Raw genomic sequence first — 24785 nt, 5'->3', positions numbered from 1 at the left:
ATTCTACTGAAGCTGACCTTCTGCTTAATGGTGACACCATGCCTTGCTTGGGAGAATCAAGCACATGCCTCTTGCAAGGCACATCAAATAGAGAAATAGTCCGCTTACCTTGGCTTTAGCTTCTACCTGAGCTCCATTCTGGACTAAATATCGAACAACTTCCGACTGGCCAGCTCGGGCGGCCATATGGAGTGCTGTCTCTCCCCGCTATGAATGGAAAATTAATGCCAGAGAGTCAAAGGCTAGTAATAATAATAATAACCCATCCCATAAGGTAAAAAGCAAACAGAAATATTTTAATCAACAAATAAAAAAAGAGCTTTACATTCTACTCATAAACCATCAGCACACGAATACTTTCAAGGGGTTGACTGGGAGCAGAATGCAAAACCCAATCAATATTTGACCTCCAGCTCTGGCCCCACCAAAGTAATTTATTCCAGCCATTGATTTTCCAGCTGTTAAAGCACACGAGTGTTTTGTCCTGTGTTAAAGGAAATAATGCCCTTTTAAAAATGCAAAGCTACATTGGCAATGTAAACACAACACTGTGTTAAATGACCATTCACAGTTGGTGAAACTTTCGCAATTGTGCCAAGCTTGATCATGTATGCAGAAGATACGAACATTTTTATTCTTTTGTGTGACTTTCTGCTGTTATATTCCAGTGGCCCTAGATTTTGCTGTAAGCAGGGAATCACTTTGCTGGGCAGTTGAAAATAAATCAATAATAATAATATAAAGAACTGCAGAGCTTCATGACCTTTCACCGAAAGATGTGTCGCCAGGGAAACAACAAGAACAGCAAAAACTTTGATTTGAAGGAAGGAAGCGCCTTTCTAAACCTTTTGCAATCCACTGACTCTTTTAAAAGCAAGCATTTTTTATAGCACAGATGGTGCTGCATGGGCGTCTATAATTTAAGATCGTTTTATGGAGCAAACTGCCACGGCAATGCTCTACTGCAGCAATGCCTCGCCTCTCATGCATCAGATTTTGCAAAGAACAGACAGTGCCAAACTGTAGTAAAAAAAGAAGAAAAAAGTGTTATTGTGTATGCGTGTGGTTTTTGAAGCCTGCTTCTGTCACTTTGGCACAAATGCATCTAGAACAGCTCCATTTATAAAACACACACACACACACACAAACCCCACTCTTCCACAAAGCCTCTGGGTGCAAGGAGGTACTCCAGCACGGCTGTGGCCAAAAACAGGCAATATGTCCTGACAATCTGCTGCAATCTGCTAGCAACCTCAGCAGCGCCTGCCTCAAACTGGGAAAAGGCCCTGGTCTTCCGGGGTTATGGCATTCAAGGAGTCAAGTGCACTTTTCAGAAATCAAACACTGAGCAATAATAAATGAACTCCTGCTCTTTGTAGTGCAAAGAAGGAGATAAAGATGAAAACAAATTTGAGTAAGAACGGGGGGGGGGGGGGGGAGACGACTCTTCAACAAGCCTTTAAGCTATCCTCCTAACACAGAGAAGGAGGAATGCAAAGCTGTTGTTGTTGTTGTTGTTGTTCACATTCATCAGAGCATTGGCAGTAAATGAGAGATACAATAATTCAATAAAACATCGCCCATGGGATAGGCACATATGAAGTTTGGCTCCACATGATAGGGCCAAGTTTGCAGGGCATGTCCCAAAAAACAAGAATCTCAATGAAAGTTTGGTCACTTTACTTTTTGATATGTCCAGTACAGAAATGCGAGGAGTGAACAGCCCATGTGGCTTGACAGGGATAAATAAATACTGTGGGGCAGGATTTTTTTTCATCCAGAACTTGACAGAACTCAGTTCCAGGACCTCTCAGATGGGCACCATTGCCATTATAAGAGAACAAGGGAGGTGTTCATGGTGAGTTCTGGCACTTCTTTTTCTAGAAAAATAGCACTGCTGTGGGGAACAGAAGCAGCAGCTCAAACTCTAGACTAGAAAAAGTCTAGAAAAAGGTATGAGGATGGTGTGAATGCACTACAAGTCAGATATTCTCCTTGGCTGATAACGAAACAAATGAACATTGGTGCTCACCACATTGGTTGTGTTGGGCGATGCTCCATGATGCATCAGCTGTGAAACAATATTTACATGTCCCATGAAGGCAGCAACATGGATCGGAGTCAGACCCGACTAGAAAATGGAAAGAAGAAGAAAAATGACCAAGGTTTGAGGTTAGTGGCATAGAATGAGCTACAACGAAAAAGAGTTGCCTGGACCTTGGCAGTGAAGGTGAATTGTGAGTTGTACATGGCAGCTATAAAAGGATGCCTATTCAGGACAAAGCTTGCTATTCTCAACCTTGGGTTCCCAGATGTTGTTGGACTACAACTCCCATCATCCATAGCCAGAAGGGGCAGTAATCAGGGATAGTGGAAGTGGTAGTCCAACAGCATCTGAGAACCCAAGGTTGGGAAAGGCTGCTTTAATCGCCACACCACACTTGCTCTCACAGCAACGTTTTAGATTGACATTTCTGACAATCACTGAAGCATTGAAGGAACATTGTGCTATCTAAAGCCTGTAATGTAAATCAGAGAGGGAAATCTGTGGCCCTCCAAATGTTGTTGGATACTTCCACCAGTTCCAGCCTGCATAGCCAATGGTCAGGGATGATGGGTCTTCCAATAAGTGGAACCTGGCCAGAATGGAAGAAGTCACCGAGCATGTGTTGTGGCCCTAGCATACCTTTCTCCCATGCAGGAGGCTATTGGCACCCCAAAAAATCTGCTGCTCAAGACATATGCCCCTCCCCTCACACTCCTTGATCTAGGCCTGAATCTCGGTACACTTATTAGTTCAGTAGGCCAAAGATCACCACATCTCAACTTAGTTATACACCTAAGAACACAGAATCCCTCTGCAATGTTGTGGGATTCCACAGAGACACACTATGTGGGGTTTTCAGCATATAAGGAAGTGTGGAAAGGATTCCCTTACAGCAGAGAAGTTTAGAAACAATTAGCATATGGAAACCTCAACTGAAACAGTAGGATAGGGGTCCCTGCTTTGATTTCGAATCTTCCTCCTGTTCTCAGCTCTTAAGTCAATGGACTTGCTTGCTTACGGAAAACATAACAGCATGTGCAGTCATAGATACCTTACCTCAGTGACAGCTTGGATAGATGCTCCATGTTTCAGCAAAAGTTCCATCACTTTAATTCTGTTCTTTTTGCAGGCAATGTGGAGAGGTGTGAAACCATTCTGTAAAATTGAGAAAAGGACTTTTCACAGACAGCTAGACAAATGTTATTGACAAAACACTTCTTCTCTGAATTATCTGCACTGCACTATGTTTCCCATCCCCTTGTGATATTCCATGGCTGCTAATTTTTGTTTCATATATATATATATATATATATATATATATATAGAGAGAGAGAGAGAGAGAGAGAGAGAGAGAGAGACAGAGAGAGAGGATTTTGCTGGATGAAATGCTAATGACTAGTATGCTTTGGGGGGATAAATAGTATTTGCACATACAGTAAAGTGCAAAGCTAAGCTGCCATTTCATTGTGACTGAAGCAGTGAGAAGAAGCAAGAAAACAAGCTATCCTGAACATCAAAGGTACCGTCCTATTCACAGCATCTGCTGGAATGTCGATGACAACCTGTATACATATCAAAGTGGCATCATAGGATTATTTTAAAAACAGCTGACAGAATTGGGCCTCCAATCTCATCAGCATCAGCTACCTTTCCAACAGGAGTAAAAGATACCATATGCTTTCATAACATATGGTCAGGGCTACTGCCTCTTCTAGTTGAGTCAAAACAGGCAGTTCAGTTCATTGCCATACTTGAGTTGAATTCTTTCACTTCTTTTTTTTAATTACTGTTATCATTCAGGGTAAATATCATGAAGAGAAAGAAAACAGAACAGAACCAAGCATTTCCCCTTTTCCTGAAACCTGAGATCTTTCAATGTGAGTTGCTAAGGGGGAAGGGTTGTGTGGAGACCTGTGCTGTTTCCAAAGAATGCTGTGGGGATATGCTTATAGAAAAGACATATATTTTGGGGAAATTGTTTGTCATTTGCGGAAGTCATTATAACCAACGCATCTCCCTCTAATCCATGTGCAGTCTTGTGTTTATTTCCCAGTTTAATACTTGCTTTGGAGACATCAGAAACATTTTGAACCCAAAGCATCCTCCCCCCCTTCCCTTCCACCATTTGAAAGGCCAGTGATCTGAATCTGTTTCCAAAGATATAATCTGAATTTCTCCCACACTGATTGCCAATGGCAGTTAAAGGCTGCATTTACCCTTTTCTCTCCAACTAATAGCAAGCCGTAAAAAAAAGTGTGTGTGTGTGCGCGCGCGCGCACACACACACACACACACACACACACACACACACACCCTGATTAAATTTTCAGTAGTATTGATAAAGGAAGACTTTATCCAATTTTCTTTTGCCTAACATAATGCAGACACAAGATGTGCATTAATGGCACAAAAAACACATTCATGAGAACTTCATAGTAAAACCCAGTGCTTTTTTTTCTAAAAAAATATGTTTAGGGGTACTCTCATTTTGAATCAAGAAAACCACGATTTTATTGTTCAAACTGGGAAAAATAAATACAGTAAATGGACAAAAGTACAAAGATTCACAAAATGTTTAGGGGCTTGCATACCCCTGCGCACCCCAAGAAAAAAGCACTGCTAAAACCTATTTTCTTGAGCCCTGTGAGCAATGGCAGCTGTTCCCCCTGAGTCTGAGACTCCCAAATACCAAGCATAAACATGCTGATATATATATATGTGTGCTAGTGACGAATAGTTAGCCTGCTGTGCGTACTCACCAGTGCTTTGGCATTAGGATTAGCTTTCTTGTCCAACAAAACTTTCGCAACTTTGTAGTGGCCACAGTGGGCGGCAACATGCAGCGCCGTCAGATAGTCGTTAGTGACATCATCCACAGGCACATTGTGCTCAATGAGAAGCTGGACACAGTTGAGGTGGTCCCCTTGCGTCGCCATGTGCAATGGAGACAAGCCATTCTGGGAAAAGAAAAGCAGGCGGAGAAGAGCAGAATAATAAGATGCACAACTTTAAAACAAGGAGGCCACTTCTGACAGAGGAGTGTTGCTACCAACTAGCTTTACAAGCTTTCGGGATTTATAGAGGGACTTCTAAGGATAACGTAATGAGGAAGCAGACAGACATTTCAACTCTGCTGCTACTGCACCTGAACCAAGCAGGAATTCCATGGGAATCTAAAAGTAACCTGAGGGAAGGCCAATAAAAAGGAAGGGGAGAGGGAAAGGAGTGGTAGAACCACTTTAATGCTCCATCCAAGCCCTTTTCACAGCATGAGGACAGAGCAGGCAACACCTCCTCCAATTCACTAACTGTAGTAAGGAAATCAGTTCCATGCCATAGAAAATTATACCCCCTCAAAGCAAAACCTTTAAGTTGGGGATAAAGGCACCCACGAGGTTGTTGTTGGCATCCGGTCTTCTCTTGAGAGACAATGAAGTGCACCTCATCTCTGGGGCGCAAGACTGGCCTACCCAGAGGCCAAGACCCCACCCCCCTGGCCTCGCTGATGTGGTCTAAAGGATAACAGAGCAATATGTTTGGCACCAGCTTGGCTGCAGGAGGCATACAAGGTGCCATCCAACTGCCCGAGGGACTCCACTCTGGATTTCTGAGGTGTTTACTCCATAGCCTTTTCTTCTCCTGAAGATATCTCACAAAGCAGCCAGGTGTGGATTTTCCCTCAGGGTTTACTCCTGAAGCCTTTCTCACAAAGGAGCATAGCTGCAAGGCAGCAGAGCTTTAGGACCAGTGTTTTCCTCCTCTTAGATGGGCTCTCCTTCCAGGTTGACCAGCCCCACCTGCCCCTCATCCATGAAGTGAAGGCAGTGAATTGACACATGTTGCTGGTGGACCCCCAGAAAAGTGGCATCTTAATTGTGAAAGCTCTAGTGCAGTTAAAGTGAGTAGACAAAACGATGCACAGATAAATTTCTTGTTTCCATGAGTTTATTCTGCTGTGCATCATTTATTATAACTCATAAGTGAAAAACAACATCTGTTCAAGCCTAGTTGGGTGACCCTTGGGTGAGAGCCACTGTGGTGTGATCGTTCAGAGTGTCAGGAGTAGGTCTGGATAGGCTTAGGTTCACATTCCCATAAAGCCATGGGACTCAGTTGCTGTCTTCCAGTTTAACCTACCTCTCAGGATTTTTGTGAGAATAAAATGGGGAGAACCAGTTATGCAGCCTTGAGCTCCATAGCAGAATGGATGGATATAGTTTTAATCAATCAACTCTCATGAACAGCATGTGAGGAGGTAAATCTGTGTCTTTGCTATACCACTTCAGACTGTAAGTGGAGGCTTACATCACTCCATACAAAAACATTCCTATGCACAGAAAATGAGCATGCAAGGGAGAAAACAAGAACAGAAGCTTCTCCCTTGATATCCAGTTTTTGGTTCACATAGGGGAGTATTCAGTCATGAGAGCCCTCACCTGCCATGTGAAGTGGTATGCGCTAAGAACATGTTTGGTTCCTCACCTGGTGCGTGTGAGAACTTGAGTTTAACTATTAGATTTTCAATAATTTCCATATGCCTATTTGAAAATCAAGAAAGAAAGCTGACCTCGTTTTGCAAGATTCATCCTTTTTTTAGAAAAAAAGATTTTAAAAATTATTAGAAAAACAAATGAACCAGTGCTGGTTGGGTCTCTCTGTCTCCCTCTCTCTGTATAAAACACACCATAGCTCTGTGCCATGGGAAATGGCTCATTAATGCCATTCTCAAGATCTTCTGCCTTCCAGTTTTCCATTCAAACCTAGTCAAAATTAACATATCAGAGAGAGAAAATGACAGAGATGAGGGGGGCTTCCGACAGCAGAACTTCATGTTGGTGGTTTGTTTTTTTACATTTATCTTTAATGTGAAGCTTGAGTTTCCCTCTGTAGGAGAGCAGGTGCATCTGTATTATAGCGGAGGAGTCACTTTGCTGGAGAGTTATATAATCTCTTTTCTAGGCCAGCTTATTTTCACAGCCCTCGCACAAAAATGCAACTTCAAATTCAGAAATGCTGGGCCCCCTCCCCCCCCCCCCCAGGTTGGGAAGCTCAACCAGGGATTGAATCCTAGGAAAAGCTGTTTTTCAACCTTAAGTGAGCTTTGGAAAAGGTGAAGGGCACAAGGTCTTGCACCTTCGGATTCAAGAAATTGACTTGTCAAGAAAAATTCACAGCAATTCACTCATGCCAAAAAGTGAAGATTAAACTCCCCAGAAGGGTAACCAAACTAATAGCATATATGAAGCAATGGGGACTAAAGTCCAACAGGTGCTTTCAGAAGTGAGGCTACGGATTCATTTAAGATCAGAAGGCTCCACTACTGAACGTCAGTGCAGTTCGGAAAACAGGGAAGTGCCATTTTAAAAATTCAAATGCATAGTCCAGTCAATGCAGATGTTCATTTATTATTTACAGGCACAGGAAATGTAAAGCCTCGTTAATAAAAATTACTTATGAAAATGGCCTGCCTGTACCTGTGGGGAAATGCAGACTTGAGAGGGATGAGCAGGAAAGAGAATGGGTGCACCCCGAGGCTGAGATTCAAAGAGCTACCGTAGACATGCCCGGGGACTTGAGATTTTCTCTGCCTTTGCACTGTTGGTACCCAGTTCCACAGCACAAGCTGCTTTTGAAAGCACCACTCTTTTCAAAGCCAGTCCAACAAGCCACTTGGATTGGGGAGGTGGGTAGGGGGTCTGTTTACCTGACTCAAACACATATGTCTCTTCAGCAAGTGGAACTAGCTGCACAGTTAGGAAGCTAGGAAACTCCTACCTGCTGAGTCAGGCCATCTATCATTCTCCAAACCCCAAGCTCCACATTACCTTCGTTTTCGAAAGGATTGGGGCACCTCGGTCGAGCAGCATCCGCACAACCTGTTCGTGGCCACTTCGTGCCCCGCAGTGGAGAGGTGTCAGCCCGTCCTGTTGAATAAGGAAGTCACAACCCATGATTTTGGAGGGGCATAAATGAAGGATGCAAGTCTAACACATTTAAACTGTTCTGGGATACGCCCCCAAAGGGGGTTGGAGGAAATCTTCACCAATTTATGTTACATTTTCAATGTATTTCCTCCATAATGGAGAAGGACACAGAAAAGCACAGTTGTTCATTTCCATTCCACACACAACTGTATTTCCAGCAAAGTAGCCAGGTTAGTCTGTCCCAGACAAGAAACCCAGAGAGTCTTGTGGTACCTTGGAGACTAGCAAACAGTAGCAATTGATCTGATGGAGTAGCACCTCTTGGCAGGGCTGTGGGGGGGGGGCACTGCCACCTTCCAAGGTGGTACACTGGACAGGTGGGTTAATACTGGTGAGGTTGAGGCTGGGCTCCTGAATGTCTATCCATAGCACCCTGACATCACCACCTCCTTCCCAGCACTGCAATGGCACCCTGCCTACTTGGCCACCCCTGCCAACACAGTAGTGACATTGATATGCAAGGTTTTGTGGACCATAGTCCAATTCATCAGATGCATTCTTCCCCCGTCCCTGTCCCCGCTGCTGCCACACAGGTAGAGTAAACAGCGAGACCAGGAGGAAAAAAATGCCAAAAAAAGTACATAGGGTGTAAATACTGCATCATTAGCAGTGGTTATTCACAAACAGATAAGTTGAAAACAGATGTCCTGGTGAGCCAATTAATAAACATAGTTTGACCAAAAAACAACAACACCATGTTCCAAATCAACACAACAGCGATCGCACTGAAACTCTTGATAAATTGTAATTCTGAGATTCGCAGAATCCACAGAACAGAGTCTTTCTCTCCGTGTCTCTTACGTGCAGGGGCACACATAAATGTGCTGTGCTGTACGCAGCCATTTCAAGTGCCATTAAGGCAGCTACCTATCCATATCAGATTTACCTCACGTTTATTCACATCTTTGTTTCCTTGGCACTTCTCACATTGTTTCCGTGGGCCGGAGTGTCAGCTAATGTCAATTTAGTTAGGATGACTCAGGCAGATTGTGACCTAGAGTGCTTACACTGTTTCACTTCATAAATATATAGGCTGAGGCAGATTTTACCTATTTGTCTGGGTTTTGCTCATAAAACTGAATGCTGCGGTTCCCCATTGTATTGTTCAATGTTTGCGCAATACGTTCAGTCAACAAACGAAACTTAAAATCTAGTCTCTTATTGCACCCAGAGATTCAGTGCTCCGGTCTGTATGGCCATATCTCAGCTTAATAAGCAAATTTATTCACCTTCACATGCAACCTCTTTGTTCCTCCCCTGGCAGCATGAGAAATCCAATTAACCATCGCTTCCCATTTCATTAAAACTGGGAAGTTATGGTTACCAGGTTCAGTGGAAGTTAAGATATATGCTTGCTGTGGTTTGCTGTTGGTTAAATACCCTGGCTTGTTCCAAAGCTGGTAACCATAGTTTCCTAAGTTCGGAGAAAATAGGAAACTATGGTTTCTTAAAGATCTCCTCCTTTGGATTGGTCACATTACAAGTGGAGGAGCTAAGGGGATGTGTGTGCTAGGAAATGGCTCATCTACATCTTGGTCTACTAAGCTGAAATATGATTATTCTTTTATTTCATAAAAATTTATATACCGCCTGATTGTAGGAAAAAACCTCAAAGCAGATTACAAAATGATCATCCAAACAAAGCCTGTGTGTCAAAGGATTGACGCAAGATTTTAAAACCATTTAAGTACCCACCAGAACAGAATTAAATGCCCACTGCTATAACAATGAGGAGAAAATGATATTCAAGAATACCAGCAAGCCAGCAGCTATAAACAAGATCTATGTAACATGTAATTTATGTGTCACTTTATCCCCCTTATTTATTTACACAATGTCAATCACCTTCTTTCCAAGCACTTTACAGTTGTGCGTTCAAAAAGGCGTTGATGCACTCTGAGCACATAGTGTGCTCATATTAAATCTGTCGTGGTACATTGGGGAAACATCTCTTAGGTTGGAAATTACAGTGTCATTCCTTCCTAATTGTTCATCTTGTTCACTGAGATTGCATCCTCTATTAACTTATTATTATTATTCTTATTCTTAGGACTGACCTGAAGCCACAATCATGCTAAAAATGCCTCTGCGAAAACTTTAGATCATCGGATTATTTGACAAGTTAATTCTGGATCTGAGCTGGCTTTATCAGAAAATATGGTATGGGGCACATGGGTAAACCAAGACCACATCTTTGGAATTTTCATAATTTAGTTGAAATGTCATTTGCAGACAGCAAACAAAACAAGGTGGACTTTGGTAAACGTTTGTAGCACAGTGCTCTGTGCAAGGCCAAAACTTGGTGCCCCGAAATGGATCTTCCCAATTATGGACCTTCTCAATTTTGTGCCCCCTTGGCTCAACGCCCTGTGCAGGGGAACTGTCCGCACTGCTCCTAATCTGGTGCTGCAAACAAACATAACTTCTTGTGAACTTTGAGTTCTAAGAGGCAGGTCTGCTTAAGCAGAAAGTTGCAAGGAAGGAACAATCCCCCGCCCTCAGCCCCATTTTTGCCTTAGTGGAGACAGAAAGCAGAGCACACTAGTATTTCTTTTTGCTCTCGTAAGGGAGATCATTCCATCACCTGAGAGCCACCACAGAGAAGAACATCTCACATGCTACTTCCCCTCAAACCACAGGCTGTGGCAGGACTGCCAACAGGACCTCCCCAGCTACATCAAAGGCAGCATTTTTTCATCTCCGCCGAGCTAAGCAGTTGGTCCCTTATCTCTCTCGCCGCGGCGAGACTCCTCAGGGAGCCCTCGCTGCGGGAGCACATTCATCCGGTGCTATACCAGTTGCGCTGGCTCCTGGTGGAGTACAGGATCAGGTTTAAGGTGCTGGTTTTGACCTTTAAAGCCCTATATGGCCTAGGACCCTCGTACCTAACGGGACCGCCTCTCCTGGTATGCCCCATGGAGGACCTTAAGGCCTGAAAATAATAACACCCTGAAGATCGAAGGCCCTAAGGAGATTAGACTGGCCTTGATCAGAGCCAGGGCCTTTTTGGCCGTGGCCCCAGCCTGGTGGAACACTCTCTCACAGGAGACCAGGGCCCTGCGGGATTTGACATCTTTCTGCAGAGCCTGCAAGATGGAGCTGTTCTGCCAAGCCTTTGATCCGAGTTCAGTCTGATTCTTTTCTTTCTGTAAAGAAACAAGCATTAAAGAGGCCTCCTAACCCCTTCACAGGTCCTTTATAAGACCAGTGATAACAGCTGACCCTGGAGAATATTAACCACTCTCAATTTTACCCATGGACTGCCATCTGTCCAGATTTTAATTTGCTCTGAACTAATTTTAAGATGTATTTTAATTAATTGATTGCCTGTTTTTATGTTCTTATGTTTTTTGTAGACTGTGTTAGTTTTATGATGTTAGCCGCCCTGAGCCCGGCTCCGGCCAGGGTACAAATAAATTGTTATTGTTATTATTATTATTATTATTATTATTATTATTATTAAGCACATGGAGACATTCCACAACTGCGGAGAGGTTCCCCCTCCACGCATCATACGTCACTTGCCAGGTGAAGCCTGAGTTTGAGCAGTTTCTGGAAGGAACATTCTTCCCGAGATGGACTGAAAGATAAGGGCCAGGATTCACCCATTACCTTCCTCACAGTGAAAGAAGATGCTGAAGTCCTGTTACCCCAAGTAACAGCTGAAAAAGCTCAGAGTGAGGCACACTTCTCTTCTTTTGCTAATCAAGATAGCAGTGAAATACTTTCCGCTTCCACAGTCGAGCTTCAGCCTTTCTGACATGTGGAGCAGCCAGCAGGTGTTGAGCTACAGGTAGTTTTAAAGTATAGATTGCAGCAAAAAACTACATTTTATTCACAGACAAAAGAGTCCACAGAGAAGCTCTGTTGGCAGAGCCAGGAAATTTTTACTGGGGATGATTCTGCCAGCATCAAACACCATAAAATGCATATGATATTAAATAAGAGCCTTTAAATAACAAGATCCTGACATTCATAAAACTGCATGAAAGACAGAACAGCAACACTTCTTCCTCACTGAACAAGGCAATTGTCTGAGTTGGTTAGGGTTTTCCAAAGTAATATGGACATCTGTCAGAGGGAGAAAAGCTGACCTGCAATTCTCTCTCTCTTCCTCTCTCCCCACACCTAGATACCCAACCACCTCTAAAAGGTAATAAAAGATTTCAGCAAATTTATACTCCTGCTCAGGGCTCTTTTCAGTAGGAACTCGCAGGAACTCAGTTCCAGCACCTCTCAGGTGGGCGCCATTTCCATAATTACAGAACAAGGGAGGTGTTCACGATGAGCCTAGAAAAACAGCACTGCTTCTGCTTAACCAACAAATGCTTCCTACCCAAATAACAAAGCAAGAAAACAAAACAAAGCTAACTACAGGATTAAATATGATGTGTGGACCAGCGCTTGCTTTAAATGCCCATGGGTTGGGTGGGGAGACAAAAAAGGTTAAAACAAGCTACTGCACATTCATCAGAGCTGCTCTGTATCTGAAACAAGGGGTTTCCAAGAATGTTTATTTTCTGGGCAGACAAACTGTAGGAGGACGTGAAGCATAAAATACATTGGACACATTAGGATACATCCATCCTCTGATACAATGCTCCTGGAAAGGCTCTGGGAAAACCTTTACAAACGATTATGACATTCGGCAGATTAAGAACTCCCTAAACATGCATTGATTGCAGATTAACAGCATCATCTGTTTTATCTAACCTTCCACAGGGCCTTTTGACATGCAAGGCCAGTAGGAGAAAGAATAGGAATCGTGCTTTAATGTAGCATTTGAGTAACAGCCTTTTGTACACACCCCGTGCTGCTGCTTAGGGTTCACATTTCTACACTGGTGCTGAACCTCGAGAGTTGTCCTCAGAGAAATTCACCACAATGAATGTGAGGTAATATAATCTCTCCCCAAAGTTATAATATAGCCAGGGGATTTATTTGTGGTACCTATAGCATTTTTAAGGCTAAAATAGTTTCCTATTTGCTCCCACTTCCTCCTAAGGCAATGCTTTATTTAAATGTGAAAAATGTGGGTTTTCACATTTCTAAAAATAGGTTCAGAAACAAGTAAATACATTTAAATTTCACTGCAAAAATGTCCATTTTTCATATGCCAGTAGAGAATTACTCTGAGAAACATGGAACCCAACCATAGACTACGCAGTGTTAGGTCAGAGGATGGCAAAGTTGGAATTTAAAATTGCAATTCAACTCTAAATTTGAAAATATGCCAAGATTAACATTTAACTGGAGCAAATTTTTATATCATCTCTACATATGCATCATGTAAGTTTACTAGTTGTACTACAAGACGGGAACAACACATCATCGCTCCACCAATAAAACCTGTGGTCCTGCTAACTCCCCCTGCAGATCCAAGAGCTGGCCTTTCAGTTCAGCTGTACCGCAGTAGATTGAAGATTACAAGCGCTTACTGCTAATCCCGGGTAAAATGTGCTTGCTGCCTGTGACAAACACAAATTCACGTCGGCAAGCCTAGTATCAAGGCAGCCAAGCTAACTCCAGCTAATTTAATCAACTTCACTAAGTATGTTTTATTTGGTGAAATCCATTCTGGAAGACAGAGAAAGGGGAGACATGATAAGAGAGGCGATGTTCAGAGGGCATGGGTTATCTGAAGCAGCAGCAGAGGCAGCCGCGTTTTTCACTCGAGAGCGCTCTGAACAAACCAAACAGTGAAATTTGTCATCGACAGACTTCTCCAACAGCTGCCAATGCAGGGAAATTGACACAGCAATGGACTCCATTTACTGGCCATTGCATTTGTTATGCATTTAGCTCTTACATCACTGCCAGCTGCTGCATATTGAAACAAAAGGTTCCCTACATGTATCATAAAAAAGACCAATCCTCATATGAGATCCAAAATCAGCTTTGCAATTTGGGGAGGCAGGCCTAGACAATGCTTGGCTCAGGGAGGTGTAAACAGACTGGGAAAGGGAAAGGGTGTAGCTATTCAGCCAGTCTCCACATGTTCTGGTATCAGAGCACACCCTGCAGGAAGAGGGAAGGGGTTACCGTGGATCAAGATCTTAACAGGAGACAGAATCTGAGACCATATCTTTCACTGACATTTTTCAGTTTTGTTTCTGAGTATGGGATGGAGACAGCTTTAGCGGCCCTGGTGGAAGATCTACGCCTGAAGATCTGAATGTTTCTCAACTCTGCTTGCTAATTCTACTAGCCTGTCAAATATGAGATGCTTTCAGTACTGCGGATCATATCATTATCTTGTTCTGTCTCCAGCAGCTAGTAGAGTTTCTCAGTTAGCTCCCCAACAGCTTTTTTCTTTGCTAGCATGCAGCAAAAAAATAACATGCATTTTCTGTAATAAGCTTTCTGTAATAAGATGCATTTTTTTCTTTCTTCACTAATATACCATTTTTGTGTGCACACTTCCCCCAAACATATATATTTTTCTATGTATTTGTTTGTTACAGAACTGCATCATAAAATTTGGAGAGATGGGTTTCAAAAAAATAGCTGCACTTCAGATTGGGAAGCACAAAGCAGGTAGGTTCAAATTAAAATGTGAACCAGGCGAAATTTAACTTGCATCTCTATTGGTTACCGTGTGATTCACAGTCCATACTCTTGTGTGGCCCCACTGCAGATAGTTTCCTGCCCAGCGAGCTCCAGTGGCTCAATCGCTCCTGATCTTCATTGGTTTTTTTATTATTATAAATCCTTCTTATTAGGGGCTTATTTTGCTTGAGGGTCTATCATTATTAGATAAGGTCTGTTGACTGATCCCTCATTTATTTTGTTCCTTTTAAAAGTTTGCATTGTAATTTTTATAATAGTTTTACATTGCCATCTGCTATAAGTGCCTAAGAGTTTCGGATTGTGGGATATAAATCTATCAAAGAACTCAAAAGTAACATCCATTTCAGTGAGCCACACCCAATATACAAAAAGGGTAATAAAGGGTAATACGGTAATTCATAGATGGTCTTACCCTTGTTTTGGCATCAATTTTTGCTCCTCTGTCAAGCAGCAGCTTAACCATGTTGGTATTCCCTCTCTTTGATGCTACATGTAATGGAGTGATATCATTCTGTCAAAGGAAACAGAGGAAACCAAGTTAGATTTTAAGAAGCATTTATATTTTCTTTTGACTGACCCTGCTCCACACACTATGATTCCCAAGGTATTTATTTTTATACAACTAGAACTCAGGCACTGGGTTGAAAATCTCTCTCTCTCTCTCTCTCTCTCTCTCTCTCTCTCTCACACACACACACACACACACACACACACACAAATACACAATTTTTCAGGGCTACACGAAAGCAACATTCATGACATTCCCCTTTCCAGTACCAGGATGGGAGGCTGTGCAGATGCACCCCTAAGCAGTTGCCGGGGGCTACAAACTTCCTGTGATGTCACAAATGGACAGGGTGGCTGAGGGGGAAGAGGCAGTTACTAGTGGGAGGTGGCTGGACGGGAAATGCTTGGACGCTCTACGTACGTATGCCACCTTGAGTCCCATGAAGGAAGGAAGACAGGATAGAAATCTAATAAGTAAATACAAAATGGGCCAGCCTCTCTCTGCCTCCCTCTGCAGTTCTCTCTGAGCCACCTTTATGTGTTTGAAAAATCTATCACTTGGGGCAGCTTTCTTACCTTGCCTCATGGGAGGAACCCCCTGAGAAGAGACTGGATATGTTTGTGCATAACTAAAAAATATATGAGTTGGATCAAGACATATACTTCCATAAGCAGAAAGGGTCCTTCCATTCACAGAAGGGACTCAGATGGAAGATGTTTGGGTGGGTGGGTGGAGGCAATTTTTGCCGATCTCTCCTTCCTAATGCAGCCCCCTGCACCAGATCCTACATTGTTCTGAAGGGTTCTCCAAACCTCCAGAGCAGCTTTTTCAGGGGGCTACCAAGGGAAGGAGGACAATAAATAAATCACCTTTCTTCTCCTTCTGCCCAAGGAAGCACCTCAAGAGTGAGATTCCATTCCTCATTAGTTTGGATCTAACCCTTTATCTTCATCTTTAAGCTTTGAGTTTCTGTTTAGCAAGACAACCATATGCAAATGTGCTGCACATTCAGGACAATTACGTAACAGGCTCACTCATGCACAAAGATCCAAGACCCAGCTAGATGCTTTTCACATCCTGCTGAACTTCCTATGCTAACAGTGCTTCTCGATGCCCGATGCGAGTGCCCAAATGTGCACATAGAACAAATAAACATACTGATTTGGTTTTTCTGAATGGGAAGAACAGGCACAATACTACAGTGAATATAAGCTTTGAGTTATGCTTTCTACGTGGTGCTATGGGGAAGCAACCAAAAGCCGTCTGGATAAAAATGATACCTTGCTGAATGAGCAAAGCCATCTACATGTTAACCATCATTTTATCTGCTGTGTGATTGGATGAACCAGATGCCAACAAATGCCGCCACAGGTGCTGGGGCCACCAGCAATGCCTGCAGCAGTGTGCCATGCTGTGAGTTGCCTCGCTCAGTAATTTATTAGCCTCATTTATATCCTGCACTTCAGGATACAAATTATTTCCAAGGAGATTCACAACAAAAGCAGACGCAAAAGATAAATGCAGTGAATATCAGGGTGACAACAAAGCTCTGGCATGCCAGAAAGGATAAGCGAATACATACTCCCACAGACACATGATGCTGTAATAAAAGAGACAAGGATGGAAAACCCTATTGCTCCATTTGCTCAGAAATCATAGCCGTTGAGCCAGAAAAGATATATGGGGGGAAATGCTCCCTCACTACTTTGCTTTCCCCCATCATTGCCTATGCACCATCAAAAGTTAAATTTAGACTGTAAGCTTCTGGGGCCAAGGTCTGATCTTCTGCGTGCCGCTTTTATTCCATACAGTGACATGTACACTGGTGGTGGTATAAATAAATAAATCATCCTCAAATCCATTGCCTTGACCAGCCAGATACAACTCTAAGACGCGAGATCAATAAAAGGTATCAGGTACATTTTGCTAACGGCAAGCTTCTTGTGAGCTGGTAAGGCACCGTTGCAAAGAGCAGTACCTGGATCAAATCCGGCCTCTGCCATGAACTCACTAATTGGCTTCAGAACTGCATCTCTGCAATACGGGAATACTATTAGTCTTCCCTATTTATCATGCTGACCAGCAGGAGTGGAGTTTGCCTCCTGCAGCCAGGCCTGATCTTCATGTTTCTAAGGACGGTGCTGTGGAACGAGCCACACTTTCACAATCCTTTCGTCTTCCAAGAAGAAGCACCTGAACTTCATTTTTATTTGACAACTCACTTTGATGATCTTGTTACCAATGTGAAACAATAACCACCACCACCACCGACAAAAGACAAAAACCCCCCAATCCATAGTCCTCAGGCTGTAGCCATGTCAGCAAGACGGAATGATCAAATGGGAACCTAATTGTGTTTCTGCTGGTGAACACTCCTGCTGGCAAAAAAAGGAGAAAATTTATATTCTCAAGATCACCCAGCCTGTAACAGGGAGACTCTCTTAACTACCTTTCCTTAGGATTGGGAGTGTGGGAGACAAAGAAGTGATCCTTAGAATTAAAAGGCCATAAAAGAAAAAGAAGGATGTGCAAATCTTGCTTGCACAAGACATCTGAAATCAAACCACAAAAAAATTAATTCTGCAGGAAAATACGGTTTCTTTTCAGTACCATCCACTGTGTTTTGTGATGGCTGTTGAGGCTGCCAAGCTGCAAATCTTGAGATCCCTTTTTTATCTTTAAACCTTCAGCTGAATTGGGGGGATGAGGAGTGAGACCATTTCCCACCCCACCTCACTGCCCATCATACATACATCACACCCTCCAAGTGTCCCTATTTTCCAGGGACAGTCCCGGATTTACAGACACAGTCCCAGTTTCTGATTTGATCCTGCAATGTCCCACTTTTCCTTAGGATGTCCTTATTTTCATTGGAGAAATATTGGAGGGTATGGAGTTACCCAACCCCCAAGCAATCTGAAGGCAGCCCTATATAGGGAAGGGTTTTTTTTTTTAATGTTTAATGCTTTATTATGTTTTTATATATGTTAAAAGCTGTCCAGAGTGGCTGGGGCCACCTACTGAGATGGGCAAGGCATAAACAGTAAATTATTATTATTGTTGTTGTTGTTGTTGTTAATTATTATTATTATTATTATTTAATAGGATGTCCCTATTTTCATTGGGGAAATGTTGGAAGGTATGCATACGTACGTAATTTTATTTGTATGCTGCTGTTCCACAGCTCAAACCATGCTCAAGGTGGCTTATAACTACGACGTAACAAAAGTAGTCGTGAATAAGAAATAAAGCATTAAAAACAAGGGAACATTATTTGATGAGAGTTATGCTGTTTCTGCGATGTTCTACTATGTTTCATTATGTTATGTTTATTGTTTGCAAGCCACTTTGGGATTCATTTGAACGGAAAGCGGCACAGAAATACTACAAACCAAATCAAATCAAATTTAGGAGTCACGTTTAAGTGAAATTCGTACGGATCAATACATACCCTTGCAGTAAAATCCACAGCAGCACCGCGATTTAGAAGCAGCGTAGCTACGTTAATATTTCCATAGTGGGCAGCAATATGCAGAGGAGTGAAGCCGCTCTGAAATAAATAAACAACAACAACAACAACACACAGCAAGATATAAATATTTTTTCCCCATAGGTCTTCCACCAGCTCCTAAAATGGATGTCTTGCAGCCCAGGCAGAGTCCAATCAGCAGAATGCAGTCCAGGGGCACAGCAGACATTCTATTTTAATGTTCAGTACTACTTTATGCCTTGTTTGAATACGATGAATAAAAATATGCTCAGTAGAAGGGAAAGAAATTACTATGCCTATTCTGGGAGAATAAGAGCAGGATAAGATGTCTAGCTATTGTAAAAAGAATCTATCGAAGTAAGTTAATGAAAATGAAAATATTATCCTTCACTTAATTGGTAAATCAGTTTCTCATGGGAAATATCTACTTGTTATCAGTATCTTCTTATTCTTGCAACTTTAACATCACAGAGCTTTCTTGCAGAAATTCAGATGAAGTCACTTGATAATAATTGCTGAATAGACTTCATAAATTCAAAGCAGATGCAAATTAAAACAACATCAAAGTCCATTTTAAAAAGAGATTAATATGACTTAAAAAAGAAAAAGAGGGCTCCTTCTATAAAAGATCAACCCCCCCCCCGTGAGCAATCAAACTGGGTTAATATTATGAGACCCTCAACTCTAATTAGAAAGCGTCTAGCCAACCAGATAGTTTCAGTGACTTGTTTTCATATTTCAGACATTTTTTAATAATAATAATAAAATTTTTCTCTTCTTGAAACAGTGCTAAAACATGCAGCAATTCAACCAGTCCCCGCAATGTGTGGAACCTCAGAAGGAACTTGACGCATTTCTAAAACCATCAGCAAGCCTCTTTAGCCATGCTAGCTGTCACTGCCTCAACTTGAAAAGTGTTTACACATTTCTGAATTGCCCACAAGAACCAGCACCTTCCTCCTACCCCCCCCCTTTTGACACTGACAGTAAAGTGTCATGCAAGAGCCTAAAGGAACTAAGTCCTGGATGCAAAAGTGTGTCAGGGATGTCTGCAGCTCTTGACACAGCTGATTAAAAAAAACCCCACACACATTTTATATGGCATTGGAAACCCGGGCGCTTTCCTCTTGCGCAAAATTACCCTCTTCGGCTGTGACAATTAGTTCCAAAGGAAGCTTGCTTGTACGCCTTTATGAACGCTCGTTTCAGCTGCAGAAAGCCCTGGTAAATAACTAAAACTACATTCTGCTCTAGCACATGCCACTTTTTGTTGAATCTAAAGCAGGTCTCTACTCCTCTAAGAAGGCAATGCAGAGAAGAGAAGGAAGGAATGACGCAGCAGCAGCAGCTCTACATTGTGGGAAAGTGATGATGCACATATATTTATATATTTATAGATATATAATATATTTTCATATATACCTCAGTTGTTCTATTCACCATCATCTAGGTTAACACATTTGGAAGCAAAGAAGGGGGAGAAAATGAACGGTTAGTTCTCTACCGGTGATAATGGATGCAGAAAGCTTTGTGACCGCTGTGTGGACACGACAATGAAAGCACAAATAGGCACAGAAGGAAAGCGAGGCTGAATGGCAGGCTATTCCCCCCCCCCCCCAAACGTGGATGAGGTTTCATCATTTCCCCCCGTGGTAAAAACAGAGATTCAGAAACCCCGCTTTTTCCATGTCAGCCTTCAAGTCTATGACCTGGTTTGCATGATCAAATCCCGGCTTAATAAGCTCAGATATGCATGAGCTCCATGCAACTGCCCATGCAGCAACTTCACTTCCACTTTGCTCCTCCTTCTGCAGGAGCATGGAAACTAAATGGGAATCTGCAGATTCTATAGATTCCCCTCCACACCCGGAAATTATTTAACAGCATCCAAACAAGATAGCATTTTTAAGCCAATTGTAAACTGTAGCTCCATGTCCTGAAAGCTTTTGCAGAAGCCATTAACCACAGTTTCCCAGTTTGCACAAAACAGGAAGCTATAATTAATTGTGACTTCCTGACTTGTCTTTCCACTTGTGCAACAGGAGAAACGAAACAGCCGTGAAGAGTCTGTGGGTGGGTGAACAGAGCTAATGCATATCTGAAGGCTTATTAAAGCATGGTTTGATTGTCCGGATGCAGCCTCTGCCGACCTTTAAAGAAGAAAACTAAAGACAGTTATTGCTTCTGTACTGCAGCGAATGATATACATCAAAGTCCTTTTCTGAGTTCAGTCTTTCTGCCATACTCTGATCTAAGCTCCAGTGTGATCAAGAAACAGAACCCAGGACATCAGTAACAACCAATTTACCATTTAATTATTCTATCACAGTTGCAGATACTAGCATTTGGCTCAGATATAGACCAACATGTTTTCCCCCTTCACAAGAGAAAGTATTGAATGAAAAGTAGGCCTTTGCCCCTTGTGATCCACCAAGCCAAAAAGCCTGTCATTTGATCATGGTGGCCTGCTATAACACTTGATAAATCTCTTGGTCCTGATAAATCTCTTGGTTCTGTTGCGTTCCCAGAGCTGATAAAACAGTCATGGCTGCTGGGCTAACATTGCCTTGGTAAATCGCATGTGGTGCAGGTCCAACTTGCAATGGTGCTAAATGAAACTGCAGCAGTAAAACCTAGAAAAGACTTAGGCTACTCTCAATTTGTTAACACAGAGAAGCAGAGATACTATATGCACCACTCAATCTGTTGTTTCTTCTTCTTCTTCTTCAGGAAAAAACAAGAACTGCTACTAACCTTGGACTCCACATCTGCATTGTGGTCATTCTGCAGCAACAATGCAGCTGCCTTGGTGTCGTCCTTGCGTGCAGCAATGTGGAGAGCAGGAAGACGGACTTTCCCCTTCGTGTCATTTTCAAGCAACAAGGAAACCACCTGGTCATGGCCCTGTTGAAGAGCTACGGCCAATGGCGTGAATCCATCCTATCAGACAACAACAATAATCAGCAGACATGTCTTTAAGGAACCCAATTCAACGTTGCATTGTTGTTGTTTTGTACTTAATAGGCAAAGCTATGTGTAAACTAACATCGGTGTTTGGCATCAGTGATGGGCTGGTTGAGAGTGAACAAACTGAAATAAAGTTCATACAAGAAAGAGATGCTGATTCTTAGGAGGCCTAACAGTCCAGGGACAAGATGGCAGCCTGTTCTGGACAGGGCTGCATTCTCTTTTAAAAATAAATAAATCAATACTTGGGAATACTCCTGGACCCAACCTTGTTCTTAGGTACAGTGGTACCTCGGGTTAAGTACTTAATTCATTCTGGAGGTCTGTTCTTAACCTGAAACTGTTCCTAACCTGAAGCACCACTTTAGCTAATGGGGCCTCCTGCTGCTGCCGCGCCACCAGAGCACGATTTCTGTTCTTATCCTGAAGCAAAGTTCTTAACCTGAAGCACTATTTCTGGATTAGCAGAGTCTGTAACCTGAAGCGTATGTAACCGGAGGTACCGCTGTACTCAGGTAGTGACTGTAGCCAGGATTACTTTTGCACACATGGAGAAAGTGTGCCAGCTGGGCCTATTGCTTGAAAGCTCAGACTTGCCCCTGCATTAGTTGCATCTCAGATGGATTACTGTAATGCACTCTATGTGGATCTGCCCTTGAAAATAACTTGGCAGACTCCAACTGATTTGAATGAGCTTTAGTTCCTGCTATTGCTAAATTTCATTTGCTGATATGTTAAGCTCTGGTTCTTTGCATTCTTAAACATCAATGCTGACTTTATGCTGGTAATTATGTTTTGATTATGGATTATCTGTGGATGTCTCTGGTACTGCACCAGACAAGAGCTTCCAATGTGGCTAATTTCTCCTGGGTTTTGTGCACACCTCTAATGTTTTCATTTATTTCATATGAAGGAGTGGTGCTATGTTGTACTTCCACATTTTAATATATTTAACGCTTTGGCAAAGACAGTATAAAATGAACATTTACCTCTGTGGCAAGGCTCTGGCTTGCCCCATTATCAAGAAGAAACTTAACCACTTCCAGATGATTTTCTTGGGCTGCCATATATAATGGCGTGAAGCCATTCTGAAAAAGAAAAACATAATGGTATAACTTTTCTTTGGAAACCTAAAGTTTTGATCAAGTGATCATTGTAGTCCTCTTACTTAGAATCATCTAGTCATAGTTAGACATGCAACAGAATGGGATGGCAGATTCCTGATTTGGCAGAAAAGATTGTACCAGTTCAGGCTGCAGGTGATGGATCACATTTCTGAATGCTCACCAGTGTGAAAAACTTCTTTCCTGTTGTGCTGCCTTTTTTACTTTCAGGGAGTGTTATCTGTGGTAAAGTGGGATTATAAATAAATAGCAGGTCAACAGGAGAAGCACAGTTGTCATTCAGACAACATATGGGTAGTCCTAAGTATGGTGAACTGAGACAAGTCAACTTCAAACCCTGGTTTTAAAAGATAGCGTATTTCCCTAAACTGTAGTTAAGATTAACCACAGTTTTAAGTTTGGACATGGTGATAAACTGTGGTTAATTAAAACAGAAGTAAAAACTTCTAATCTCCTTCTTGAGGCTACTCCAGAGAAGGAGAGGAAAGTGGGGCAGGTGCACAAACTTAAGGTTTATGTATTTAACACTAAGACACAGTTTACCATAGAGTTGGACAGAGGGCTTTTAGGCCATCTGGTTTAAGCCTCTGCTCCTTGCAGGAGATTCTGAGCTACAGCACCCCAAACAGGTAGCTGTTCGTCTATTTAGTGCTACATCCAAACCAGATCTATATATAAAAGCATTATTTTGTTTTGTGAAGGCTTCCTGTATACTCCTCCATGTTGCCAATGCTGACTCAGCAACCTTGGCCTGGCTACTGAGTTCTGGGGGAAAGAGTCAATGCCTTGGAAATGCAAGGTCAGCTTCAGGAAATAACGCTTACAATTCTTCTCATCCCTCTCTGCTGACTTCAGTAAATGGTCCACAGTCTATGCTTCCCAAAGGAGTGTGAATCAACTGGCGTTGCAATTAGATTAGATTGCTAATCTGTACATTAGTCCTAGCTATAGGGCTGTTGTATACATTACACAGAGGGAGACCTGGGACTGCCATTGAGAGTACGCCCCAAAGTTGTTCATCACATGTGCAAACTGCATTATTTGAAATGTTTGAAATGGCCCCATGGAAAAGAGTGTTGTGAGTCATAAGGGCTCATCATCTAAAGGAGAGGAAGCCCCAGTGGAACTTCCTCCTCTGTGGAGGAAGGAGTGTTCCTTTCCTACAAACAGGCTCCTCCTGCTCTCCATAAGGCAATGTACTGCCCAGTTATCAGCTGACATGCTCCAGGATCATTTTGAAGTCAACATAGGTTTCCAATTAGCCAGATGGGCAGGAGGTCTTCAGCTGTTCCTAGTCAGCTGGATGACAGCTGGCAAAACTGAAAGTGGTGTCCAACTGGAAAAAAGAACTGGGCAAATCCAATGGCGCATTTTAAATAGAAATGTCACAGAACTGTGTTCTTTGCCAATGTAACTTCAGCCATTAAAAAAGAAAGAAAGAAAAAATCTCCCACAACCAATGAAAATAATCTCTGCTTGAGTGGGTTATTTAGGTTTCCCCTCAGCTAAAAATAAAATAAAATGTTAGAAACTAGAGATGTTTGGTCAAGACTTTGCAGTCAGAAGACCTGTAGCATTAGTAGGCTTTATCTCTGTGTCAGTATTGATTTTAATACTATCTTGTTAATTTTATAATATCTTTTAGGCTGTTGAGATGTTTAAATATTACTATTATTATTAATTGTATTTCTGTACCAGCCTTCATCCAAGGAACACAGGGCAGCTTGCAACATAACAATGGAAGAATGCATAACATAGTAACAAGCAGTTTTAAAGTGGTTTGGAACACGGAATTATCCTCATCATTATTATTTATCACATTTCTATACCACCTTTCATCTGAAGATCATAGGGCAGCTTACAATAAAAAGAAAAATACAGAGCATAGTAACCAACAAAAACATAACCCCTCCCACAAGCTCAAAGGCCATAGATTGTTTAATTAGCTAAAGGCCTGGGAGAACAGGAATGTTTTTGCCTGGCGCCTAAAAATATGTAACAAAGGCGCCAGATGATCCTCCCTAGGGAGAGCATTCCACAAGCAGGGAGCCACTGCAGAAAAGGCCCTTTCTTGTGTTGCCACCTTCTAGATCTT

General features: G+C 42.3%; 1 protein-coding gene across 16 annotated transcripts in view; it reads right to left on the bottom strand.

Annotated features, from left to right (window-relative positions):
- ANK3 (ankyrin 3) overlaps nucleotides 1–24785 on the bottom strand; it is a 398459-nt gene that overhangs the window by 108589 nt on the left and 265085 nt on the right. For 10 of the 16 annotated variants that reach the window (XM_077930551.1, XM_077930556.1, XM_077930558.1 and 7 more), the window contains 11 exons: nucleotides 22854–22910; nucleotides 22556–22654; nucleotides 21354–21539; nucleotides 20022–20045; nucleotides 18561–18659; nucleotides 15014–15112; nucleotides 7873–7971; nucleotides 4807–5004; nucleotides 3104–3202; nucleotides 2033–2131; nucleotides 109–207 (listed from right to left, as the gene is read on the bottom strand). In XM_077930551.1, coding sequence (XP_077786677.1) covers nucleotides 109–207; nucleotides 2033–2131; nucleotides 3104–3202; nucleotides 4807–5004; nucleotides 7873–7971; nucleotides 15014–15112; nucleotides 18561–18659; nucleotides 20022–20045; nucleotides 21354–21539; nucleotides 22556–22654; nucleotides 22854–22910 — 1158 coding nt within the window. The remainder of the gene's footprint in view (nucleotides 1–108; nucleotides 208–2032; nucleotides 2132–3103; nucleotides 3203–4806; nucleotides 5005–7872; nucleotides 7972–15013; nucleotides 15113–18560; nucleotides 18660–20021; nucleotides 20046–21353; nucleotides 21540–22555; nucleotides 22655–22853; nucleotides 22911–24785) is intronic. The other 6 variants (XM_077930570.1, XM_077930567.1, XM_077930566.1 and 3 more) reach the window with 1 other exon arrangement.

Source organism: Podarcis muralis, chromosome 6, assembly GCF_964188315.1.
Source record: "Podarcis muralis chromosome 6, rPodMur119.hap1.1, whole genome shotgun sequence".
NCBI lineage: Eukaryota > Metazoa > Chordata > Lepidosauria > Squamata > Lacertidae > Podarcis > Podarcis muralis.
This window is presented reverse-complemented; position numbering and strand designations above follow the sequence as displayed.